The 25,483-nt window shown below is 40.7% G+C and overlaps 1 protein-coding gene across 1 annotated transcript in view; it reads right to left on the minus strand.

Annotated features, from left to right (window-relative positions):
• The window catches only part of LOC124775235, a 104,784-nt gene that overhangs the window by 15,893 nt on the left and 63,408 nt on the right, over positions 1-25,483 (minus strand). Inside the window, exon 5 of the mRNA XM_047250073.1 lies at positions 14,839-15,023. Coding sequence (XP_047106029.1) covers positions 14,839-15,023 — 185 coding nt within the window. The remainder of the gene's footprint in view (positions 1-14,838; positions 15,024-25,483) is intronic.

A 25,483-nucleotide genomic window follows, 5' to 3' on the forward strand; every position in this document is an offset into this window, starting at 1 on the left:
AGTATACCAGCCAGTAAAACCACTCAATCTGAATAACATATTTTCCCTTTAATGTTGAATGAATTTCCTTCAGCTAGCATGTGTTGTGACTGAAGGATTTGATTGATTGGTTCTTGTGCCTGTTGTGTATGTGTCATTATTCTTCAAGCCGTGTTTATATACTGCAGCCTATTTTCACACTCAGTGCCACATTCATCAAGTGACCATTCATCCTGGTGGACAACACACCAATATAAAAAGCTGTGCAATGATTGCAGCAGAACTGGTATGTGAAATGGTTGCTTTCGCAGGTGTCCCTGCCTCTGATAGGACAGCTTAAGCCAATGACTGGATTGGAATAGGAAGTACTGGGTGGATGGATTGTGTAAGTCATGCACCTGGGTCTTCCACAAGGATATGATCTCTGCAATGAGGGGTTGGGGTTGAGAGCAGTATAGGGATAGACTGGCATGTTGGTTGTCTGGGCAATGGAAGGAAGGGTGATGTGGATATTTTTTGGGATATTCCTCATTTCAGAGCATTATGGTAGATAATCAAAGCCCTGATGAAGGATGTGGTTCAGTTGTTCCACTCCGGGGGTGGTAATGCATGACAAAGGGGGCACTTTGTAAGTGGATGGTGGGAGGATTGGGGTTGGGTATATGGCACATGAAATCTGTTTGTGGATTAGGTCTGGGGATAGTGCCTGTTTGTGAAGGCCTCTGTGAGACATTCAGCATACTGGGCAAGGAAGTCATTGTCACTGCAGATACCCCATCCCCAGGTGGGCAGGCTGTATGTGAGGGATTTTTTGCCATGGAAGGGATGGAAACTGTTACAATGCAGGTAATATTGGTGGTTGGTGCGTTTAATATGGACAGAGTCATGGATGGAGCCATCAGAGATGAGGAGGTCAATGTCCAGGAAGGTGCATGTTGGGATGAAGAGAACCAGGTGAAGCAGATGTGGGGGAAGGTTTTGAGTTTGTAGAGGAATGATGATAGGGCATTGGCCCTGATTTCAGGAAATGAAGATATAATCAATGAACCCACCAGGGGTTTGTGGTTCTGGGAGGCTAGGAAGGTTTCCTCTAGATGGGCCATATACAGGTTGACATAGAAGAGTGCCATATTGGTGCCCATTACAGTGCCGTGGATTTGTTTCTATACCATTCTTTCAAAGGAGAAGTTGTTGTGTGTTAGGATAGAGTTATTGAGGCGAATGAGGTAGTGGATTTGGAGTCTGAAGGACGTTGGAAGAGGTAGTGTCAAATACTGACAAGACCATGTTCATGATTTATGGTTGTGTATATGGAAGTGGCATCAACAGTGACAAGAAGAAAACCGGGATGTAGATCAGTGGCAATTGTGTAATGGTGATACAGAGATTTAGGGACAAGGTTTTAAATTGTAAGACATTTCCAGGGGCAGATGTTGACTCTGACCACAATTTATTCATTATGAACTGTAGATTAAAACTGAAGAAACTGCAAAAAGGTAGGAATTTAAGAAGATGGGATCTGGATAAACTGAAAGAACCAGAGGTTGTCGAGAGTTTCGGAGGGAGCATTAGGGAATGATTGACAAGAGCAGGGGAAAGGAATACAGTGGAAGAAGAATGGGTAGCTTTGAGAGATGAAATATTGAAGACAGCAGGAGATCAAGTAGGTAAAAGATGAGGGCTGGTAGAAATCCTTGGGTGACAGAAGAGATAATGAATTTAATTGATGAAAGGAGAAAATATAGAAATCTGTAAATGAAGCAGCTGAAAAAGAATACAAATGTCTCAAAAATGAGATTGACAGGAAGTGCAAAATGGCTTAGTGGGACTGGCTAGAGAACAAATGTAAGGATGTAGAAGCATATATCACTAGGGGTAAGATAGATACTGCCTTCAAGAAAATTAAAGAGACCTTTGGAGAAAAGAGAACCACCTGTACAAACATCAAGAGCTGAGATGAAAAACCAATCCTAAGCAAAGTAGGGAAAGCAGAAAAGTGGAAGGAGTTTATATAGCGTCTATACGAGGGTATCATACTTGAGGACAAAATTTTGGAAATGGAAGAGGACTTAGATGAATATGAAATGGGTGATATGATACTGTATGAAGAAGTTGACAGAACCCTGAAAGGTTTAGGTCAAAACACGGCCCCAGGAGTAGGCAACATTCTGTTAGAACTACTGATAGTCTTGGGAGAGTCAGCCATGACAAAACTCTTCCATCTGGTGAGCAAGATGTATGAGACAGGTGAAACACCCTCAGACTTCAAGAAGAATATAATAATTCCAAATCCAAAGAAAGCAGGAGCTGACAGGTATGAAAATTATTGAACTATCAGTTTAATAAGTAACAGTTACAAAATACTAACACAAATTCTGGAAAAACTGGTAGAAGCCGACATCAAGGAAAATCAGTTTGGATTCCGTAGAACTGTAGGAACATGCGAGGCAATACTGACCCTATGACTTATCTTAGAAGATAGTTTAAGGAAAGGCAAACCTATGTTTATAACATTTGTAGACTTAGAGAAAGCTTTTGACAGTATTGACTGGAATACTCTCTTGCAAATTCTGAAGGTGGCAAGGATAAAATACAGGGAGTGAAAGCCTATTTACAATTTGTACAGAAACCAGATGGCAGTTATAAGAGTCGAGGGGTACGAAAAGGAAGCAATTGTTGAGAAGGGAGGGAGACAAGACTGTAGCCTATCCCCCATGTTATTTAATCTGTATGTTGAGCAAGCAATAAAGGGAATAAAATGATAATTTGGAGTAGGAATTAAAATACAGGGAGAAGAAATAAAAATCTTGAGGTTCACCAATGACATTGCAATTCTGTGAGAGACAGCAAAGGACTTAGGAGAACAGTAGAATGGAGTGGACATTGTCTTCAAAGGAGGATATAAGATAAACATCGACAACAGCAAAACAAGGATAATGGAATGTAATCTAATTATATCAGGTGATGCTGAGGGAACTAGATTAGGAAATGAAACATTTAAAGTAGTAGATGAGTTCCGCTATTTAAGCAGCAAAATAACTGATGTGGTTGAAGCAGAGAGGATATAAAATGTAGACTGGCGATGGCAAGGAAAGTGTCTCTGAAGAAGAGAAATTTGTTAAGATTGAGTATAGATTTAAATTTGGGAAAGTCTTTTCTGAAAGCGTTTGTATGGAGTGTAGCCATATATGGAAATGAAACATGGACAATAAACAGTGTAGACAAGAAGGGAATAGAAGTGTTTGAAATGTGGTGCGACAGAAGTATGCTGAAGATTAGATGGGTAGATCATGTAACTAATGTGCAGATAATGAATAGAACTGGGAAGAAGAGGAATTTGTGTCACAACTTGACTAGAAGAAGGGATCGGTCGGTAGGACACAAAGGGATCACCAGTTTAGTATTGGAGGGAAGCGTGGAGGGTAAAAATTGTAGAGGGAACCGAGAGATGAATACACTAAGCAGATTCGGAAGATGTAGGTTGGAGTAGTTACTCAGAGATGAAGAGACTTGCACAGGATAGAGTAGCACGGAGAGCAGTGTTATACCAGTCTTTGGACTAAAGACCTCAATAACAACAACAGACCATGGAGTGGAGGGATCCATGGTTTAGGCAGCATTTAACCAGTAGGATGTGGGATTAGGTTTTAGCCAGGGAAAGAGATACTTTTCTGATCTGGTGCAGAAAGATAAACAATAAACAGTGTAGACAAGAAGGGAATAGAAGTGTTTGAAATGTGGTGCTACAGAAGTATGCTGAAGATTAGATGGGTAGATCATGTAACTAATGTGCAGATAATGAATAGAACTGGGAAGAAGAGGAATTTGTGTCACAACTTGACTAGAAGAAGGGATCGGTCGGTAGGACACAAAGGGATCACCAGTTTAGTATTGGAGGGAAGCGTGGAGGGTAAAAATTGTAGAGGGAACCGAGAGATGAATACACTAAGCAGATTCGGAAGATGTAGGTTGGAGTAGTTACTCAGAGATGAAGAGACTTGCACAGGATAGAGTAGCACGGAGAGCAGTGTTATACCAGTCTTTAGACTAAAGACCTCAATAACAACAACAGACCATGGAGTGGAGGGATCCATGGTTTAGGCAGCATTTAACCAGTAGGATGTGGGATTAGGTTTTAGCCAGGGAAAGAGATACTTTTCTGATCTGGTGCAGAAAGATGTAGCAGACATCCATCATTACAGGGACAGTGTTGGGGATGTGGTAACTGATGTAAGAAGTGGGTAAATGGAGGTGTTAGCTGCTTGTGAGGCTAGCTGGATAACAGACAATCAAAAATATACACAAAAACATAAAAATATGCACAAATATGTACAAACGTGCAAAAATATGCACAAATAGGTAAAAATACAAACTCCCACAAATACATAAAAAATGCACAAAAATGTTGGAAAAGAGGACAGAATGGATGAGGTACGGGATTATGGGCCTGTTGAGACTAGGGAAGAGAGAGAGAGAGAGAGAGAGGAGAGGGGGGCGATTTGTTAGGATGAGGTTCACAAGTTCATGAGGCACAGGTAGGTGTGGAAAAGAACATGTGAAAACATGCAAAGATGAGGAAGAAATAATTATTATTGTCATTGGGAAGAATTTGTAGCATGAGATACTGTACCAACAATCAACGAAGTCACACGGTCATGTGTTGTGTGCATAGAAGTGCTGCTGCAATCATTGCACAACTTTTTATGTTGATATGAATACCAACTAGCTGTCAACGAGAATGAGTGGCTACCACCAAACTGTGGCCAAGAGCAAACGGGCTCTACAAGCAGCTGAAAATAATGTGATTAATTTCAGTGGCTGCTTAACAACCCTGGTGATCTGGATCCTCCCCTCCATCACTAAATTTTCTGAATGGCACGGGTAGGAGCTATCCTTACAACACATTCTCTGCTCCAAAAGCTATCATGGCCTCAACCTATGGTAATCTCCCATTCCTACACCCTCAATCTAACAGTTTCTGTCCCCTCTGTCCTATTATCTCCTCCCAATTCACGTCCCCCCACCCTTATTGTGCACCGGTCTCTGTCAACACTCTCAGCAGTTTTTCCCCTTCTCTATTTCTCTCCTTTTCTGCTTCCTGTCCTGTCTACCCCTTCCTTCCCCCACAACCCCCTGATGCTGTGTCTATTGGCATTCTAGTCCCTGCACACTCCACCACACAGTTATCTTCTCTCCCCTCCCCCTGCCCCCTGCACACTGTTGTCCTTCACCCTTCCCCACCGCACTTCACATTGCTGATTTTGTTCAGTGCATTCTGGCCAGAGGAGATAGCAACTATGTGTGTGTAAGGTTTACTTTCTTGTGTGAATGTGTATGCGTTTGCTGTTCTAAAGAAGGTTTTGGCCAAAAGCTCAGTGTATAACAGTCTTTAATTTTTCCTGTCTGCAACTTAATATGTCATCTTTACAGTGAATAATAATATATCCTTTTTGTAGTATTGCTGATATTCCAACCTGTACTTTCGATTGTTTAAATATTCAAGTTGTTTGATTCAATTTACACAATTTTGTAATAGAGCTTTCACCATTTAGTTTTGGAGATTTATTCTGTGCCAATTAAGGCTTTGAATAAAACTTTTCACCTGGTCCATACCTTAAGTAAGGTTATGTTCAGAATTCTTATTAAATGAAGGTATTTGTGCATATATCATAGTCATTTAGGGAGAGGTAGATGATTCAGCTGTGATATGGACAAAAAGCACCTGTAATCATACTAAATGAAAAAGTCTTTGCATGATTGTTTTTGGGACAATGTTAAAAGGACATCGATGTTAGCTGTGAGAAGTAACAAATTGATCAATAGTGTCAGTCAGTGGATCTCACTTGTGTGAGTGCTTCTTCACCAAAAGGTGTGGCAGCTGACCTCGGTTATATCCCTCAGTCATCTACATGTAGCTACTTCTCAGTCCCAGAATGATGTAAAGATGGTTAAATATGTAATACTTTATTGTAGTTTCAGTTACAGCCTATTCTGAAATCAAGGAATCTGAAGTTTGAGATCAATCATATCAAGATTTTGCATGAAAAATACATTTATTTTTTATTTTAAAGGCTTTAGAGAATAAAACTACAAAAACAAAATTTTGGAACCATATGCATTTAAGTTTTTCTGATTGTTCGCAAAAAAATTGCAGATTAACTATGTGAACTAATTATATTCTAAGATTTTGTGTTATCAAGCAGTATAGCTCTAAGGACTGAAGAACACTGTGCCATCAGTGGTTATTGTAAACTAAATACTTTGGGTGTAATGATGTTTCGTAGACTGTAAGAAGCATATCATGACAGCATCTAAAATTTCACCCTCAAACAGTTTTGGATTTAGGGAAGTAAGACATAGTCCAAAAAACTATATTATTATAGTAGCTCCATAGCTGGTGAAGCTGTAACTGCTCTTGTGGGTAAGCTGGCATTAAGATAGCACTACCAGCATTTCTATTGAGACCACTAAGAATATATTGATCACTGATTGGCTAAGTTAAAAGTAGCAGAACATTGCTACTGGAGCTCTCAAGAGAGCTATAAAAGAAATCTAGCATCTGGAATCCACACATTACAGTGAAGGCATGTAAAAGCCAGCAGTTGCTCATAGACATAGAGTGCATCTCACTGAGAGATTGCAGAGTGCAGACCAACGCTCGAGAATTTTTATGATTTGAGCAAGTTTGTTTGTGTTCATTTGCCTCTGAGGCATTAATTGCAGTGTCATTCATAAAACAATAAGAATAACGATATGCGAGGTGTAATACCACAACCTTTTGGGACCCTATATCCTTTTACCAGTCTCATCTTCACTCTCCCAAGAGGGCATATGTGTAATGTGCTCCCTACCGCCATTGGATAAGCAGCTGCAGCAGCAAGTCGTATACTCCTAGCTCACTCATTTGTTACATAGTTTAATTCTTAATTTCTTTCCGTGTTTTTGGTACTTGCATTGTTTAATTCATAAATTTCGGGCGTATTATGGTATTTGAGAGTTGTAGCATCGCGTTTTAGTACCTGAATAGTTTAAAATCGCGTAGTCCCCTTCCGCCGCTGAGCAGTGTGTCAGCAGTGCGCAAGTAGCAGCATTACTGCATTTGCTAGGCAATCTTGTATTTTAATAACCGTTTAAATTTTGTGTCGATTTGTTTGCACTCTCTCTAGATTAGTTCAGACGTTCTTTGCACAACAGTTTTTAGCATGGATAGGGACTGCAACTGCTGTGTTCGGATGCAGGCTGAGTTGGCATCCCTTTGCTCCCAGCTTCAGGCAGTGTTGGCTTCGGTCACACAGCTTGAGGCTGTTGCCAATGGGCATCACTGTGGGGGTCCGGATGGGGGTTTGTCGGGGACGGCCAGCTCGTCCCACGCATCCCCCGATCGGACTACGACTGTGGTTTCCCGGGATACTGCCCGCATTGAGGCTGATCCCTCACCTGTGGTAGAGTGGGAGGTCGTCTCAAGGTGTGGCAGGGGGCGAAAGACATTCCGGAGGGCTGAACGGAAGGCCTCTCCAGTTTGTCTGACGAACCGGTTTCAGGCTCTGTCTCAGGCTGATACTGATCTTCGGCCTGACATGGCTGCTTGTCCTGTTCCAGAGGTTGCCCCTCAGTCTGCAAGATCTGGGCGGTCGCAGAGGGTGGGCTTACTGGTAGTTGGGAGCTCCAATGTCAGGCTCGTAATGGGGCCCCTTAGGGAAATGGCACCAAGAGAGGGGAAGAAAACCAATGTGCACTCCGTGTGCATACCGGGGGGAGTCATTCCAGATGTGGAAAGGGTCTTTCCGGATGCCATGAAGGGTACAGGGTGCACCCATCTGCAGGTGGTCGCTCATGTCGGCACCAATGATGTGTGTCGCTATGGATCGGAGGAAATCCTCTCTGGCTTCCGGCGGCTATCTGATTTGGTGAAGACTGCCAGTCTCACTTGTGGGATGAAAGCAGAGCTCACCATCTGCAGCATCGTCGACAGGACTGACTGCGGATCTTTGGTACAGAGCCGAGTGGAGGGTCTGAATCAGAGGCTGAGACGGTTCTGCGACCGTGTGGGCTGCAGATTCCTCGACTTGCGCCATAGGGTGGTGGGGTTTCGGGTTCCGCTGGATAGGTCAGGAGTCCACTACACGCAACAAGCGGCTACACGGGTAGCAGGGGTTGTGTGGCGTGGGCTGGGCGGTTTTTTAGGTTAGATGGCCTTGGGCAAGTACAGAAAGGGCAACAGCCTCAACGGGTGCGGGGCAAAGTCAGGACATGCGGGGACCAAGCAGCAATCGGTATTGTAATTGTCAACTGTCGAAGCTGCGTTGGTAAAGTACCAGAACTTCAAGCGCTGATAGAAAGCACCGAAGCTGAAATTGTTATAGGTACAGAAAGCTGGCTTAAGCCAGAGATAAATTCTGCCGAAATTTTTACAAAGGTACAGACGGTGTTTAGAAAGGATAGATTGCATGCAACCGGTGGTGGAGTGTTCGTCGCTGTTAGTAGTAGTTTATCCTGTAGTGAAGTAGAAGTGGATAGTTCCTGTGAATTATTATGGGTGGAGGTTACACTCAACAACCGAGCTAGGTTAATAGTTGGCTCCTTTTACCGACCTCCCGACTCAGCAGCATTAGTGGCAGAACAACTGAGAGAAAATTTGGAATACATTTCACATAAATTTTCTCAGCATGTTATAGTCTTAGGTGGAGATTTCAATTTACCAGATATAGAGTGGGACACTCAGATGTTTAGGACGGGTGGTAGGGACAGAGCATCGAGTGACATTATACTAAGTGCACTATCCGAAAATTACCTCAAGCAATTAAACAGAGAACTGACTCGTGGAGATAACATCTTGGACCTACTGATAACAAACAGACCCGAACTTTTTGACTCTTTAAGTGCAGAACAGGGAATCAGTGATCATAAGGCCATTGCAGCATCCCTGAATATGGAAGTTAATAGGAATATAAAAAAGGGAGGAAGGCTTCTCTGTTTAGCAAGAGTAATAGAAGGCAGATTTCAGACTACCTGACAGATCAAAACGAAAATTTCTGTTCCGACACTGACAATGTTGAGTGTTTATGGAAAAAGTTCAAGGCAATCGTAAAATGCGTTTTAGACAGTTACGTGCCGAGTACAACTGTGAGGGACGGGAAAAACCCACCGTGGTACAACAACAAAGTTAGGAAACTACTGCGAAAGCAAAGAGAGCTTCACTCCAAGTTTAAACGCAGTCAAAACCTCTCAGACAAACAGAAGCTACACGATGTCAAAATTAGCATAAGGAGGGCAATGTGTGAAGCGTTCAGTGTATTCGAAAGTAAAATTCTATGTACCGACTTGACAGAAAATCCTAGGAAGTTCTGGTCTTACGTAAAATCAGTAAGTGGCTCGAAACAGCATATCCAGACACTCCGGGATGATGATGGCATTGAAACAGAGGATGACACGCGTAAAGCTGAAATACTAAACACCTTTTTCCAAATCTGTTTCACAGAGGAAGACCGCACTGCAGTTCCTTCTCTAAATCCTCGCACAAACAAAAAAATGGCTGACATCGAAATAAGTGTCCAAGGAATAGAAAAGCAACTGGAATCACTCAATAGAGGAAAGTCCACTGGACCTGATGGGATACCAATTCGATTCTACACAGAGTATGTGAAAGAACTTGCCCCCCTTCTAACAGCCGTGTACCGCAAGTCTCTAGAGGAATGGAGGGTTCCAAATGATTGGAAAAGAGCACAGGTAGTCCCAGTCTTCAAGAAGGGTCGTCGAGCAGATGCGCAAAACTATAGACGTATATCTCTGACGTTGATCTGTTGTAGAATTTTAGAACATGTTTTTTGCTCGAGTATCATGTCGTTTTTGGAAACCCAGAATCTACTATGTAGGAATCAACATGGATTCTGGAAACAGCGATCGTGTGAGACCCAACTCGCTTTATTTCTTCATGAGACCCAGAAAATATTAGATACAGGCTCCCAGATAGATGCTATTTTTCTTGACTTCCGGAAGGCGTTCGATACAGTTCCGCACCGTCGCCTGATAAACAAAGTAAGAGCCTATGGAATATCAGACCAGCTGTGTGGCTGGATTGAAGAGTTTTTAGCAAACAGAACACAGCTTGTTGTTATCAATGGAGAGACGTCTACAGACGTTAAAGTAACCTCTGGCGTGCCACAGGGGAGTGTTATGGGACCATTGCTTTTCACAATATTTATAAATGACCTAGTAGATAGTGTCGGAAGTTCCATGCGGCTTTTCGCGGATGATGCTGTAGTATACAGAGAAGTTGCAGCATTAGAAAATTGTAGCGAAATGCAGGAAGATCTGCAGTGGATAGGCACTTGGTGCAGGGAGTGGCAACTGTCCCTTAACATAGACAAATGTAATGTATTGCGAATACATAGAAAGAAGGATCCTTTATTGTATGATTATATGATAGTGGAACAAACACTGGTAGCAGTTACTTCTGTAAAATATCTGGGAGTATGCGTACGGAACGATTTGAAGTGGAATGATCATATAAAATTAATTGTTGGTAAGGCGGGTATTAGGTTGAGGTTCATTGGGAGAGTGCTTGGAAAATGTGGTCCATCAACAAAGGAGGTGGCTTACAAAACACTCGTTCGACCTATACTTGAGTATTGCTCATCAGTGTGGGATCCGTACCAGATCGATTTGACGGAGGAGATAGAGAAGATCCAAAGAAGAGCGGCGCATTTCGTCACAGGGTTATTTGGTAACCGTGATAGCGTTACGGAGATGTTTAATAAACTCAAGTGGCAGACTCTGCAAGAGAGGGGCTCTGCATCGTGGTGTAGATTGCTCGCTAGGTTTCGAGAGGGTGCGTTTCTCGATGAGGTATCGAATATATTGCTTCCCCCTACTTATACCTCCCGAGGAGATCACGAATGTAAAATTAGAGAGATTAGAGCGCGCACGGAGGCTTTCAGACAGCCGTTCTTCCCGCGAACCATACGCGACTGGAACAGGAAAGGGAGGTAAGGACAGTGGTACGTAAAGTGCCCTCCACCACACACCGTTGGGTGGCTTGCGGAGTATAAATATAGATGTAGATGTAGAATGTCAGTATGCTGCTTTGATTTTGTCTTTTCTGGTTATCTGGATTCGAATACATTAAAGATTTTCTTTTGCAGCAAATTAATAATTTGCATTAATTTAAGCTATCGTTTTGACGTTGTTTACATTGGGCCTGACCAACATTCAGAATGACAGAAACATGTTGAGTTAAAAGCTGATGTACCATCACAATTTGTACATTATACAACTTCAGTCACATGGTAGGAATAAAATTGCTATTGTAATTATGGAGTAATTAACAATTAAAGTTTTGATGTTTCTAGTCATTGAACCTAATCTTATGTTTTCAAAATAAAAAACAAATTGTATCCATAATAGAAATATGACATGATAATTTTTCAGTCAGAATTATGCATACTCATGTTTTAATTGGTGTTAGTGAATGGAATTGTAATTACGACTATACAGAAATGTAAAATTTTACTCATACAAAATTTATAATTGAATCTAGGCCTTTCTCTCAAAAAAACTAATCCCTCTGATCATCTGAAAGTGATAGGGTGATTATCTTTTAAGTAAGTAAAATGATATATGGAAATTAATGAAATATATTGTTTTAATTATAAATCATGTAATTTATAGTCTTAATAGAAACAAATTCTTTCCTGTCTTTGTATGAAATTATTCACTTTTATTTCACATAAATTTCTGTGTAATCTGGAATGATGTATGTAAAAGTTTTTTAATCGTTAAACCTAAAAATTTAATATGTGACAATGTCAGTAATTGTTTAAAATCATATAAGTAGAGGCGATTGATATGCCGCCATATCTCAGTTGGAGTTCAGTTTGATGTCAGTCATGAGACAGTGTTAAGCCACTTTTACATGCAGTTTGCTGCCAAACATCTAGCGTGCAAAATAAAACTCATTTTGAACACTAATTCCTGAAGCTTATTTCTCCCATTGCGAGATTCCTGAGTGACAATGCAGTAACATCAAGATGAACCTATGGCAGCATTAAGAAGCAGCATCCAAGATTACACAAGATAGGTATTATTTATTTGTTGGAGGATATCCATAATATGATGTGGTATTCTGTTTTCTTCTGTTAAGCAATGATGCACATCCCAAACATCACCACAAAAAAATCATTTTTCACCACATTACATTACAGAGGAAAGTAATTCATACTTAACTTTGCAGAACATTAACTAATGCTAACTTTATTGCATCACTCATTTTATGACATGGCAGGATTGTGAACAGTCATCATGCTAGTATCAATGCAGCGTCATCATGAGTAATTTGCTTAGGGTGTGAATACCTGATTTCGTACATAGTGTTATTGCTAATTTGTCTATAAAAGGGATGTGAAAGGTTAGTACTTCAGTTTTATTGCATAATAGAGACATTTTAAATGCAAATACATTTGCTAATGAGATAGATTGCTCCTTTCAGCACTGTTACAGAAACTCTAGGCAATGGATCTGCAAAAGACAACACACACACACACACACACACACACATACGCACACGCACACACACATACACATTTAGACTTAGTACTGCAGTGTGTGTGTTTTTTACATTTATTTATTTGTTCTCCAAAGCAAGGCCAGTACCAGAGAGCTCAGCTACTAACTGTCATTTTCTAACTGCGTGTATCCTGGTCAATATCTTTTCCATTTGGTAAGTTGTGACAAACAGATTATAAGATTTAATTATTCAAGAGTATTTTTGGACTCATAAATGTTTTGCAGCTTTCTACATTTCGTTTTGATAACCTGTGGAAGAACATAATAAACCCGCATATGTTGAGAAAATGTGCAGCTGCAATTGAGATAATGCTAATCACTAGTGCAAACTTATAATTGTAGCTGACAGAAGAGGATAGACTTTCCATCATCAAGGAAGATGAGTTCAAGAATTAAAAGAGGAATTCCATGTCACAGTCAACAGTAATTTGTTTACCAAGTCATGCATACATGAACTCATGAAGTGGTTTGAGGCAATGGTATCCATGCCCGATAAGAAGTGTGAGTAAAGATTTTTGAAAAGGTCCAAGGCAAACATATGTTGAAAAGCCATTAAGTTCACAACCGGTTTGGCACAGCATGTAAGAGAACCATAAACAACACATGGACATATACTGAACGACTTTGACCTGAAGTCATATAAGATCGTGATTTTGCAAGAGTTCAAGGCTATAGTATTGCACACGGTTAATGCATAAAATCAGAAGTTGTTATTTGAATGCAATCTTTTTTCCATGATGAAAGAGGTATAGTTTCACCTCAGTGACCAGTTTCATTCGGAAAAAAAAACTTTATCTTGGTCCAGCCTGTGAATGAAGATGGATATGAAACTTCAGTCATAATCTACACTAATGGCCATTAAAATTGCTACACGAAGAAGAAATGCAGATGATAAACGGGTATTCATTGGACAAATATATTATACTAGAACTGACATGTTATTACATTTTCACGCAATTTGGGTGCATAGATCCTGAGAAATCAGTACCCAGAACAAGGCCGTAATAACGGCCTTGATACGCCTGGGCATTGAGTCAAACAGAGCTCAGATGGCGTGTACAGGTACAGCTGCCCATGCAGCTTCAACACAATACCACAGATCGAATGAAGGGTAGAGCCACGGGTCGTAACACATCTGAAATGTAACGTCCACTGTTCAAAGTGCTGTCAATGCGAACAAGAGGTGACCGAGACGTGTAACCAATGGCACCCCATACCATCACGCCGGGTGATACGCCAGTATGGCGATGACAAACACACTCTTCCAATGTGGGTTCACCCCAATGTCGCCAAACACGGATGCAACCATCATGATGCTGTAAACAGAACCTGGATTCATCTGAAAAAATGACGTTTTGCCATTTGTGCACCCAGTTTCGTCATTGAGTACACCATCGCAGGAGCTCCTGCGTGTGGTGCAGCGTCAAGAGTAACCGCAGCCATGGTCTCCGAGCCAATTGTCCATGCTGCTGCAAATGTCATCGAGCTGCTCGTGCAGATTGTTGTTGTCTTGAAAACATCCCCATCTGTTGACTCAGGGATCGAGATGTGGCTGTACGATCCGTAACAGCCATGCGGATAAGATGCCTGTCATCTTGACTACTAGTGATACGAGGCCGTTGGGATCCAGCACGGCGTTCCGTATTACCCTCCTGAACCCACCAATTACATATTCTGCTAACATTCATTGGATCTCAACCAACGTGAGCAGCAATGTCATGACCATGCAATAGGCTACAATCCGACCTTTATCAAAGTCGGAAACGTGATGGTACGCATTTCTCCTCCTTGAAAGGCATCACAACAATGTTTCACCAGGCAATGCCGGGCAACTGCTGTTTGTGTATGAGAAATTGGTTGGGAACTTTCCTCATGCCAGCACGTTGAAGGTGTCGCCACTGGCGCCAACCTTATGTGAATGCTCTGAAAAGCTAATCATTTGCATATCACAGCATCTTCTTCCGGTCGGTTAAATTTCGCATCTGTAGTATGTCATCTTCGTGGTGTAGCAATTTTAATGGCCAGTAGTGTATTTGCTCTGCAGTTGTACATGATCTGGCCTGTTTCCATCTCGTGAAGGTCACAGCATGGTAAGAGAATATTGTACATAGAATTATATATTTACCATCAGAAGCTCCCCAATCTTATAAACTGATGATATCATTATTCTCTATTTAAAAGTTTCATAAGAAAGTCTTATTACAGTTCTTTGAAATTGCAACAGCCTCCACATCAATCTTCAGGTGGCAATTACAATATCACATTAATTAGAAAGTACAATAGATTATGAAACTTAACTGTGCTGTCCTGTATTAAAGCCACAGAGACTGGTAAATCCAAGACTGGAAATACCCCCAAAACCACTGAGAACTTTAAAGCTGTCTATATGGCACTGTGCTGCCTCTCTTCGATCACACAATCCTCCATAGCATGTTGTATCACGTGCTGTTGGTTGTGCTATCTCAAAATGTTCAAAGTCTAACCTGAAAAAGAAAATACCAAGTGATGAAACTGGTGTATAGTCTCTTTTCATAAGAGGGGGTTTCTCAAAGGTGTGCTAAAAACCATGACACAGAAAAACATGGATTCCTCAACTTACCCAAAAAAGTTGCACATTTTGACAGTTGAATTATTGGGAAACAGTTGTGGGCTATAGTTCGGACAGGTAATAGGCCAGTCACTGTTTCAAGTTAATTCAGATTCATTTCAATTTTCACTGCACTATCTTACACTACTCCTGTGTAGCACCATATTTTTCAAATAAATAAACAAAAAGATAACTTTATACTGTATCATACACTTTGTATTCAATCAGTGGTGCTACTTTCATTATTGCTATCACTTTTCTTTGCATCAAATTGTTTTCATTATAAGTAGGTACTCTAGTGGACTCTAGCTTATTTGAACTCTAAATGTTTCAGTGTCATAGTAGTTGTATAGAGTTATTGGCACCTAACTACATTTGCAAATTTGAACAACTGAAATGGATGAGGAGCAGTGGATTAAAAACTTTGATTGACAATCATATATATCGCATTAGCAACTTTAGGACAATCTCTAGACTGTTTATAAAAACTGTACTTTATGTCTTGGCTGTGACTGTAACCACTTGAAAAAATTTCATGTGTAATTGGGAAATAGTTACATTGACAGAAGCCCAGAATGAATTTACGGTCTGCAATGGAATGTGTCCTGATCTGCAACTTCTTGACATTAAAACTATATCCCAACCAGAATTCGAACCCACAACCTTCGGCTTTCATGTGCAAATGCTCTACTGACTGAACTATCTAGGCATGGCACACCCTCACAGTTTTAAGTCCACCTGTAACTCTCTTCCAGTCTGACACATGATTTTCACTTGCCAGGAAGATTCAGATCAGCGCATGGAAAGTCATTCTGTAACAAGGAGTTTCTGTCCTGAAGAAGACCTTAACAAGGTGAGCAACAATCACTCTATACAAACCTCTTGTACCACGTTTCTTTAGATTATAAAAAAATTGTCAGTTTTGGAACTATTTCCCCATAGTACACTCTAAGACAAGAAAATGACACACCAGAAAGGAATTATCCATGTAGGGTGGAAGTTGGTAGATGTGATGTACATGTACAGACAAACAAATGATTACAGTTGCATAAAGTGGATGATTTATTCAAGAGTTCGACCTTCACAAATTGAGTAAGTCATTGATGTGCTGGTCGATTTCTGGCTAGCAGTTATTCGGTTTGGCATTGATTGATAGGGTTCTTAGAAGTCATTCTGAGAGATACCACGTCAAATTCTGCCCAGTTATACCATGTCAAATTGTGCCCAGTTTGCACGTTAGCTCATCAAAATCCCGAGATGGAATGCTCCAAACTTCCCTGACTGGGGAGAGATCTGGCAACATTGCTGGCCAAGGTAATGTTTGGAATGCATGAAGACAAGCAGTAGAAACTCATGCCATATGTGGATGAAAATGCTATCTTAATAAAATGTAAGCCTATGATGGCTTGCCATGAAGGGCAACAAAATCTACATCTACATCTACATCTACATCTACATTGATACTCCGCAAGCCACCCAACGGTGTGTGGCGGAGGGCACTTTACGTGCCACTGTCATTACCTCCCTTTCCTGTTCCAGTCGCGTATGGTTCGTGGGAAGAACGACTGTCTGAAAGCCTCCGTGCGCGCTCTAATCTCTCTAATTTTACATTCGTGATCTCCTCGGGAAGTATAAGTAGGGGGAAGCAACATATTCGATACCTCATCCAGAAACGCACCCTCTCGAAACCTGGCGAGCAAGCTACACCACGATGCAGAGCCCCTCTCTTGCAGAGTCTGCCACTTGAGTTTATTAAACATCTCCGTAACGCTATCACGGTTACCAAATAACCCAGTGACGAAACGCGCCGCTCTTCTTTGGATCTTCTCTATCTCCTCCGTCAACCCGACCTGGTACGGATCCCACACTGATGAGCAATACTCAAGTATAGGTCGAACGAGTGTTTTGTAAGCCACCTCCTTTGTTGATGGACTACATTTTCTAAGCACTCTCCCAATGAATCTCAACCTGGTACCCGCCTTACCAACAATTAGTTTTATATGATCATTCCACTTCAAATCGTTCCGTATGCATACTCCCAGATATTTTACAGAAGTAACTGCTACCAGTGTTTGTTCAGCTATCATATAATCACACAATAAAGGATCCTTCTTTCTATGTATTCGCAATACATTACATTTGTCTATGTTAAGGGTCAGTTGCCACTCCCTGCACCAAGTGCCTATCCGCTGCAGATCTTCCTGTATTTCGCTACAATTTTCTAATGCAGCAACTTCTCTGTATACTACAGCATCATCCGCGAAAAGCCGCATGGAACTTCCGACACTATCTACTAAGTCATTTATATATATTGTGAAAAGCAATGGTCCCATAACACTCCCCTGTGGCACGCCAGAGGTTACTTTAACGTCTGTAGACGTCTCTCCATTGATAACAACATGCTGTGTTCTGTTTGCTAAAAACTCTTCAATCCAGCCACACAGCTGGTCTGATATTCCGTAGGCTCTTACTTTGTTTATCAGGCGACAGTGCGGAACTGTATCGAACGCCTTCCGGAAGTCAAGAAAAATAGCATCTACCTGGGAGCCTGTATCTAATATTTTCTGGGTCTCATGAACAAATAAGGCGAGTTGGGTCTCACACGATCGCTGTTTCCGGAATCCATGTTGATTCCTACATAGTAGATTCTGGGTTTCCAGAAATGACATGATATGCGAGCAAAAAACATGTTCTAAAATTCTACAAGAGATCGACGTAAGAGATATAGGTCTATAGTTTTGCGCATCTGCTCGACGACCCTTCTTGAAGACTGGGACTATCTGTGCTCTTTTCCAATCATTTGGAACCCTCCGTTCCTCTAGAGACTTGCGGTACACGGCTGTTAGAAGGGGGGCAAGTGTAGAATCGAATTGGTATCCCGTCAGGTCCAGTGGACTTTCCTCTATTGAGTGATTCCAGTTGCTTTTCTATTCCTTGGACACTTATTTCGATGTCAGCCATTTTTTCGTTTGTGTAGAATACTGTCGACGTATCACTGTGTTGTAAAGGTGCTGTGGATGACAACCAAAGGGGTCCTGCTTTGAAAAGAAATGTCAACAAGGACCATCACCCCTGGTTGTCAGGCCATATGGTGGGCGAGAGTCAGGTTAGTATCCCACTGCTGTCCGTGGCATCTCCAGACACATCTTTGCTGGTCATTGGGAGTCATTTTGAAATGGGACTCATCATTGAAGACAATCCTACTCCAGACAATAAGATTCCAGGCTGAAATGCATCTGGAGACACTCTGGACAATGGTGGGATACCAAGCTTACTGTCACCTGTCATATGGCCGGACAACCATGAGCGATGGTCTGCAATGCCATTTCTTTTCATAGCAGGACCACTTTGGTTGTCATTCGCAGTGCCCTTGGAGCACAGGGGTACATTAACAATATTCTTCACCTTGTTTTGTTGCCCTTCATGGCAAGCCATTCTGGTCCTACAATGCAGCAAGATGTCTGCCCACACTTGGTAAGAGTTTTTACTGCTTGCATTCATCCTTTCCAAATACTACCTTGGCGAGCAAGGTCCCTGGATATCTACCCATAGTGAAAACATTAGGAGCATTATGGGAAGGGTTCTCCAACCAGCTCAGGATTTTGACTGTCTAGCATGCCAGTTGGACAGTATTTGGCACAATAATACCTCAGAAGGACATCCAACAACTCTATTTATCAATGCCAAACCAAATAACTGCTAGCCAGTGATGGACCAATGCATTATTGAGTTGCTCAATTAGTGCAGCTCAAGCCCTTGAATAAATCATCCAATTTTTATGAAATTGTAATAATTTGTTATCTTCTGATTTACATCCCATTTGATAATTTCTTTGTGGTGTGACTTTTTTGTTGTTGTCTTAGAGTGTTTTATTCTCGAGATTAATGGAGGATGAACATATGAAAAGGAAGGTCACCACTTTACTTGTCCATTATTTATAGGAAACAGATGTTAGAGTAATATATGTTGGATTTAGTTTCTTGAGTGGTTGTTCAGTATTGTTTTTCTGCCATAAGTAATTCATTTATTATAGGCCTATTTATATTCCAGCCATTTGAAAGTGAAGATAAGTTTCTTTGATGTGCAGGGAGTCAAAATGCAGATGACAATTGTTACAGCAACAGTAGTTATATACTATTAGTAATATTTGTGCAGCAATATAAACATTTCAGGGAGAATGAGTTTCAGTGCTTTCCGTTAAAGTCAGCCATTTAATTAATCTTGTAGTCACCATTAACAGTGATACTGTATCATCTTCTAAATTATACAAAATATAAAACTTATCAATAGAGATTTCGTTTGTAATACTCTATCATAAAGTTAATAATTAAGTAACACTCTCTCTTTTAATTCTGAGTCTTATACAATAAGAAATTTTTGTAAATGATTCAGAAATCATGTACAGAGTACACTGAAATATGAAATGAGTACTCCATAAATTCCTATTTTGTGTTTGATATTACTTGCAAATCCACTGAAAATTTTTGTATATGCTAACCTGTATGTCGCACAGTTGAAAACACAGAATCAATCAGTGTATATTGCCTTTCGTACTGGTGTTATCATCAAGATATAAACAATTTGTTTCATACAGTAGAGTTATTTGTGGCAGAACACATCAAGGAATTTGACTCCGAAATCATTACTCTTACCTGTCTAAGAAACTTATGTTATGAGGTTGCTGGAGTACATCTGTGCAGTCTTTTCTGCTATAATATATTATTGAATACAAGAAGTTTAAATATTTTGATTTTCAGGTAGTAGTGTATGCAAAATGAAAGATGATTTTCACTTTAAATGTTGCTGATAGCAGCCTCTTAAGTTTCAAGAGAACATTACATTATCTGCCAAGCTTGCAGTATCTATTAACACCCAGTATTTGGTGGCATACACTTACTAGTTGTCACCAATAATCATGTCTTTTGTATGCTTGTTGTTTGTAAGAAAATCCATAAATCTAGTTTTTATTTTGTAGCTTCATCTAGAGGGAATTGATGTAGAAGAAATCTATAATGCTTATTAATGTATCCTTGCTTGTGATTTCATGTGTTTACAGAAATGCAGCATCATGGCTGGCTAATCTATAAAGAGATTTCCTACACCATCACCCCCCCCCCCCCCCCCAATAAACCCAACGAATCCATTACCACACACAACTACCAGTCAATCAGCACTCTCTTCATCCATCAGGTTTTGGAAAACTCATCCAGATCATTTGCCAAGACACCAGCTACTGTTGTCTCCAGACCTGAATGACATCCTATCCAGACTCCTGCTCTGACCCTTCAGAGTAATATTCTATTGCCTACTCAACCTCCACAGTATTCTAGCCCACTGCTATTTCACTCTGCAGGTTCCCTTGTGTACCACTCAGATACAAGACCTGTCCCACATATCCACAGTCCACCTCCCTTTTCAGTGGTTTTAAAATCATCAGAATATGTGAGATGAGTGATTTTCCCATACCTTCAACCTTGATCTCTTCAAAATTCCAATGGAAAGCTTCCCTCATTATCTTTTCAAGAGCCAAATTGGACAATATTGGTGAGATTCCATCTCCTTTGCTCAAAAGTCATGTTATAACTCTCCAATACTTTGTTCCCAAATGTCACTTTGTCTCTTTGGAGAGCTATAACATGACATTTTTAGCAGAGGGCAGTTTCAGAGAGGGCCATTTTGACTGTGGAAACATCAATGAACTGTGACAGCTCACCAAGAAGATGTGGTAGTATGGTGAAGACATTCAAATGCTCTTCATAGATGGCATGCAACTGCATACACTGGGAGAGCTTGAGGAATTGTGCTGCAGAGTTTGGAATACGTAAGACACAGTTAGAGATTAGAAAATGCAGTAGCAGATTTTCTTAGGTGTTCTAAGCATGTGTGATGTTAGAGCTGAGTACACCAGTCCTCTCACCAATACCACAGCTGCAAGCGGTACGGCTGACACTCACCTTACGCAAAACAAGATTGTCCTCCAAAGACCCTAAAAGGGTGCTAATCTCAGATTTTGATCAAAAAACACATTTCACATCATGTGATATCCACGTAAGGCAAAAAGACCATAGACTTTGGTGGCTCCTCATTATTTTCGGATCTCCAGTCTGATTCACAGTTGGTCATTAGTTAGCTCCTGTCTTACTTGTCTTTCTCTGTAACTATTCTGGAGAAAAGTGACTTAAGGTTGGGCTAAATCTGTGACAAACTTTCAGGATCTGAAATGACTGGGCCCTATGAACTAAGATACGAAGTACCTGTCACACTGAGCTGGATAATGACAATTATCAGCCTGAAAATATGAATCAGTGGAGTTGGCTTCCTATAAATGGCATGTCCCAACATACCAACAACTTTCTTCATGGCCGACTCATCAAGGAAGGTAAGGCAGCCATTCTCTTCACTTTAATCATGGAGTGAAAATTTGGGGAGAATGAATTCAGATATTCTAAAAATCCATTTAAATTCTCATTTCCATACTTCCATGAGGCCAAACAACAAAATTAATGTCTACATAAAAAAACCACATGCAGTTTCTGTGTTGCCAAGGGAGAGAGTTAATGCTGCCTCATCCATCAGTAATTAATATTCACTGTTCCTGTATCCTCCTACTAGTGCATATGAGTGTGAGAGTGAGTGCACTAAGTGTAGTGTTGCTGCCTGTATGTACTTAAATCAATCACCAGCTTGTATCAGTGTGGGCCAGCCATGAGAGGCTGCCTGTAGCAAGTGTGCATATGGCACAGTCTCTGCCATACCGTGTACTGACAACTCTCACCTATGCACACGAAAAGCAGCATTGACTCACCCTTACTATGTTCTTTTAGTTTATACTGCAAACATCAGATGCTCTGTGTGTTGCTTATGTTGCAGCTTCTGTATGATTCTTTGGTTTCTTGCAGCTTCGGTAGAATTCAACTCACACTGCTACGACACGCATTCACTTGCAATGGTAGCTGGACAATAAACTGCACACATGATCAAAAGTAAGAGCTGCTGGTCCTTGTCAAGGGACAACCTGACACAGTAATTGATACACCTCAGGACGAATCCATGAAAGGAATAAGGCTTTGCACAATTTTAAGTCTTTCACACCAAAGGCTAAAAAATGCTATCTGAGTCTTTTTTCTGTAAGCTTCTCAGTCCTTGGTGAATCAGCATGTGGAGGAAAAGTGGCTGGACAGACTGGTGGAATGGTATCCTGTCTGTTAATGTAAACTGACAAAGTTGTCACTGCCAAAGTAAGCTGCTCAATCATGCCATGCACCTTGTGGTGGTTTGCAGAGTATAGATGTAGATGTCAGGGCCAAAAGCACGGAATCCATGATGACCAAGCCTGGTGAAACCTCACTTAAGACTGCACACACGGAAGCCATCCCAACCTCATCACCAATCATGTAGTAACCAAGTAACAAGACAATATGGCTTTATTTATAACCCTCTGAACAACAAAGGAAATAAGCCTCTTGTGACTCCATGTGTAGCAAGACAAAAGAATCATAAAGAAGGTGCAACATAAGCGATACACGGGGTAACTGATGTGAGTGGTACAAACTAAAAGAAAGTAGTGAGTGTGAGTCAGCACTGCTCCACACACATATGTAGGTGCAAGTCACCAGTAGACAGTGCAGTGGAGACAATGCCATATTCACGCTTCCTACAGGTGGCCTCTAATGGCAGGTCCACACTGACGCAGTTGGCAGATGATTTAAGTACACATGCACAGTTACAGTACATTTTGCACACTCACACTCTCACGCAATAGTAGCAGCATGCAGCAACTGTTGATAACGTCTGACATTGGTTATTTTTGGTAGTGTGTAGCTGGTGATACTAATGTTTATGGTATGTGTATTGTCTTTCAGAAAATGCTTGGTATACTGGAGTCTTATATTTCCTTTCACAGCACTTTCTTGTTGCATTTGTTTCTTGAAAATCAAAGGGTGCATACCTGTCGAAATTTCAACAGTTGTCAAAGACATCATCCAACTGAATTCTATTAAGTTGTTTGAACATTTTATACACTGGGATGAACTCAGTTTCACACAGACTTTTGTCCTTCTTTAGATTCATTATACAATTTTTGATTTTCTCCAATATAGATGATGCATACACTAAAGCTACAGTATCATGATACTGGAATTTGAACAGATCTTTAGATTCATCACAGTTAAGAAGCTCCCTGAAGTATTGTTTCCATCTCTTAGTGACGTTAACTCAATAATAAGTATAGTATCATTATGGCGTTTGATGAACTTTTGGCAGTTTTAGTATCCCTTCTTAAAGAAGTTAACTTTATGGTATATCTTTTGATCATCTTTTCCAAAAGAATTTGTTGAGCCTCTTCTGTCAGTCCTTTAATGTACATTCTCTGAGGATTTCTTGAATAATTCTCTGTACTTTGGAAAAATTTTTCTCTTTGTGCAAAATCTGTGCCTGCCTGCCAGCTCTCCTTGGCTTCTTTTCTACTGGCTAATGCATTTATGTGTCCACCCCCAAGCAAAAATTTTCTTGCTTCTGATCTACATCTTGATGTCTTCATTTCCCACGTCATTTACAGAATCCTTGAATTCTTTCCATACTTCTTCTGGGTCCTGTGTCCATCCTTTTCTTGCAAAATTTAAAACAGTGGCTGAGTTGGAGTTGAAATTAGTACGTCTTTTCTGCTGTATCTTTGAGCATTTGTTTCTGACTCTGGCTGTTGGTTATATTTCCAGCCATTTCTTTATTATGAAGTGATCATGCCCACACTTCACATTCCATGCTGTCTTTAAATCCATCAACTTTGCTTTGATATCAATTGCAAGATGATCTATCTCATTATTGTTTTGCTACCTGGCGACATATATGCTCCTTTGCATATACTCTTTTTTATAAATTTATACTATTGAGGATCATCCTTTTTGATGAATGAAATGTTCACTCTGCAGCAGAGTATGCACTGATATGAAACTTCCTGGCTGATTAAAACTGTGTGCCAGACTGAAACTTGAACAAAGGACCTTTGCTTTTTGCAGGCAAGTGCTCTACCAACTTAGCTACCAAAGTGTGACTTGCGACATGTCCTCACAGCTTTACTTCCACTAATATCTCATCTCCTACCTTCCAAATTCACAGAAGTTCTCCTGTGAAATGTATGGGACTAGCACTCCTGAAAGAAAGTATATTACAGAGACAACTGCCAAGTTTGAGTCTCAGCCTAGCATACAGTTTGAATCTGCCAGGAAGTTTCATATCAGTGCACTCTCTGCTGTAAAGTGAAAATTTCATTCTGGAAACATCCCCCAAGCTGTGGCTAAGCCATGTCTCCACAGTATCCTTATTTCCAGAAGTGCTTGTTCAACTAGTTTCACATGAGAACTTCTGTGTCATCTGGAAGACATGAGACAAGATAGTGGCAGAAGTAAAGTTGTGACAATGGATCGTGTGTCCTGCTCGGGTAGCTCGGTAGAGCAGTTGCCCATGAAAGGTAAAGGTCCTGAATTCGATTCTTGGTACAGCACACAGTCACGCAGTTTTAGTCTGCCAGGAAGTTTCATATCAGTGCACTCTCTGCTGCAGAGTGAAACGTCCTCTGGGCTGTGTCTAAACCATGTCTCCAGAATATCCTTTCTTTCAGGAGTGCTAGTCCCACAATTTTCACTGGAAAACTTCTGTGAAGTTTGAAAGATAGGAGCTGAGGTACTGATGGAAGTAAAGCTGTAGGATGGATCATGAGACATGGCTGGGTAGCTCAGCTGGTAGAAAATTTTCCCATGAAAGGCAGAGGTCCCAGATTCAAGTCTCAGTCTGGCACTCAGTTTTAACCTGCCATGAACTTTCATCCTTTTTCATGTTGCAATGCTGATGAACCTGATGCCACTGTTGTTGCCAACTTCGGCAAAGTGTATCTTCCTGTTGCTGAATGAGATGTGTCATGTATTCTCACTTTAGCATTCATATTACATATTAAAACTTTACAACTGACTTTTGGAATGACGTTTACTACAGTCCCCAATTCCACATAGAATTCATCCATCAGTTGCAGTGTGTTTTCTTCTATGACTAGATGACAGTTCACAAATAACACTTTACATCTCTTTGTGTCTATTGCTAGTACTGATATTCTAAAGTCCACTAATGAAAATCCAGATACATTAGGAGCTAGGGAATTACTAACATAAAAACCCATACCTAACTTGCGTCTTGAATTACAGCTTCCATAAAAGATTGCAGAGTTTTCAACATGAAGGAGACCAGCATCCTCTCTCAACAAACCTCCTGTAAAGCAACCAAATCCATCTTATATATTTTATATCCTTGACTAGACTGACTGAGCCTTCTGTTATTACAAATATTCCATGTTCCAATTTGTATACA

This window comes from Schistocerca piceifrons, chromosome 2 (genome assembly GCF_021461385.2).
Source record: "Schistocerca piceifrons isolate TAMUIC-IGC-003096 chromosome 2, iqSchPice1.1, whole genome shotgun sequence".
NCBI lineage: Eukaryota > Metazoa > Arthropoda > Insecta > Orthoptera > Acrididae > Schistocerca > Schistocerca piceifrons.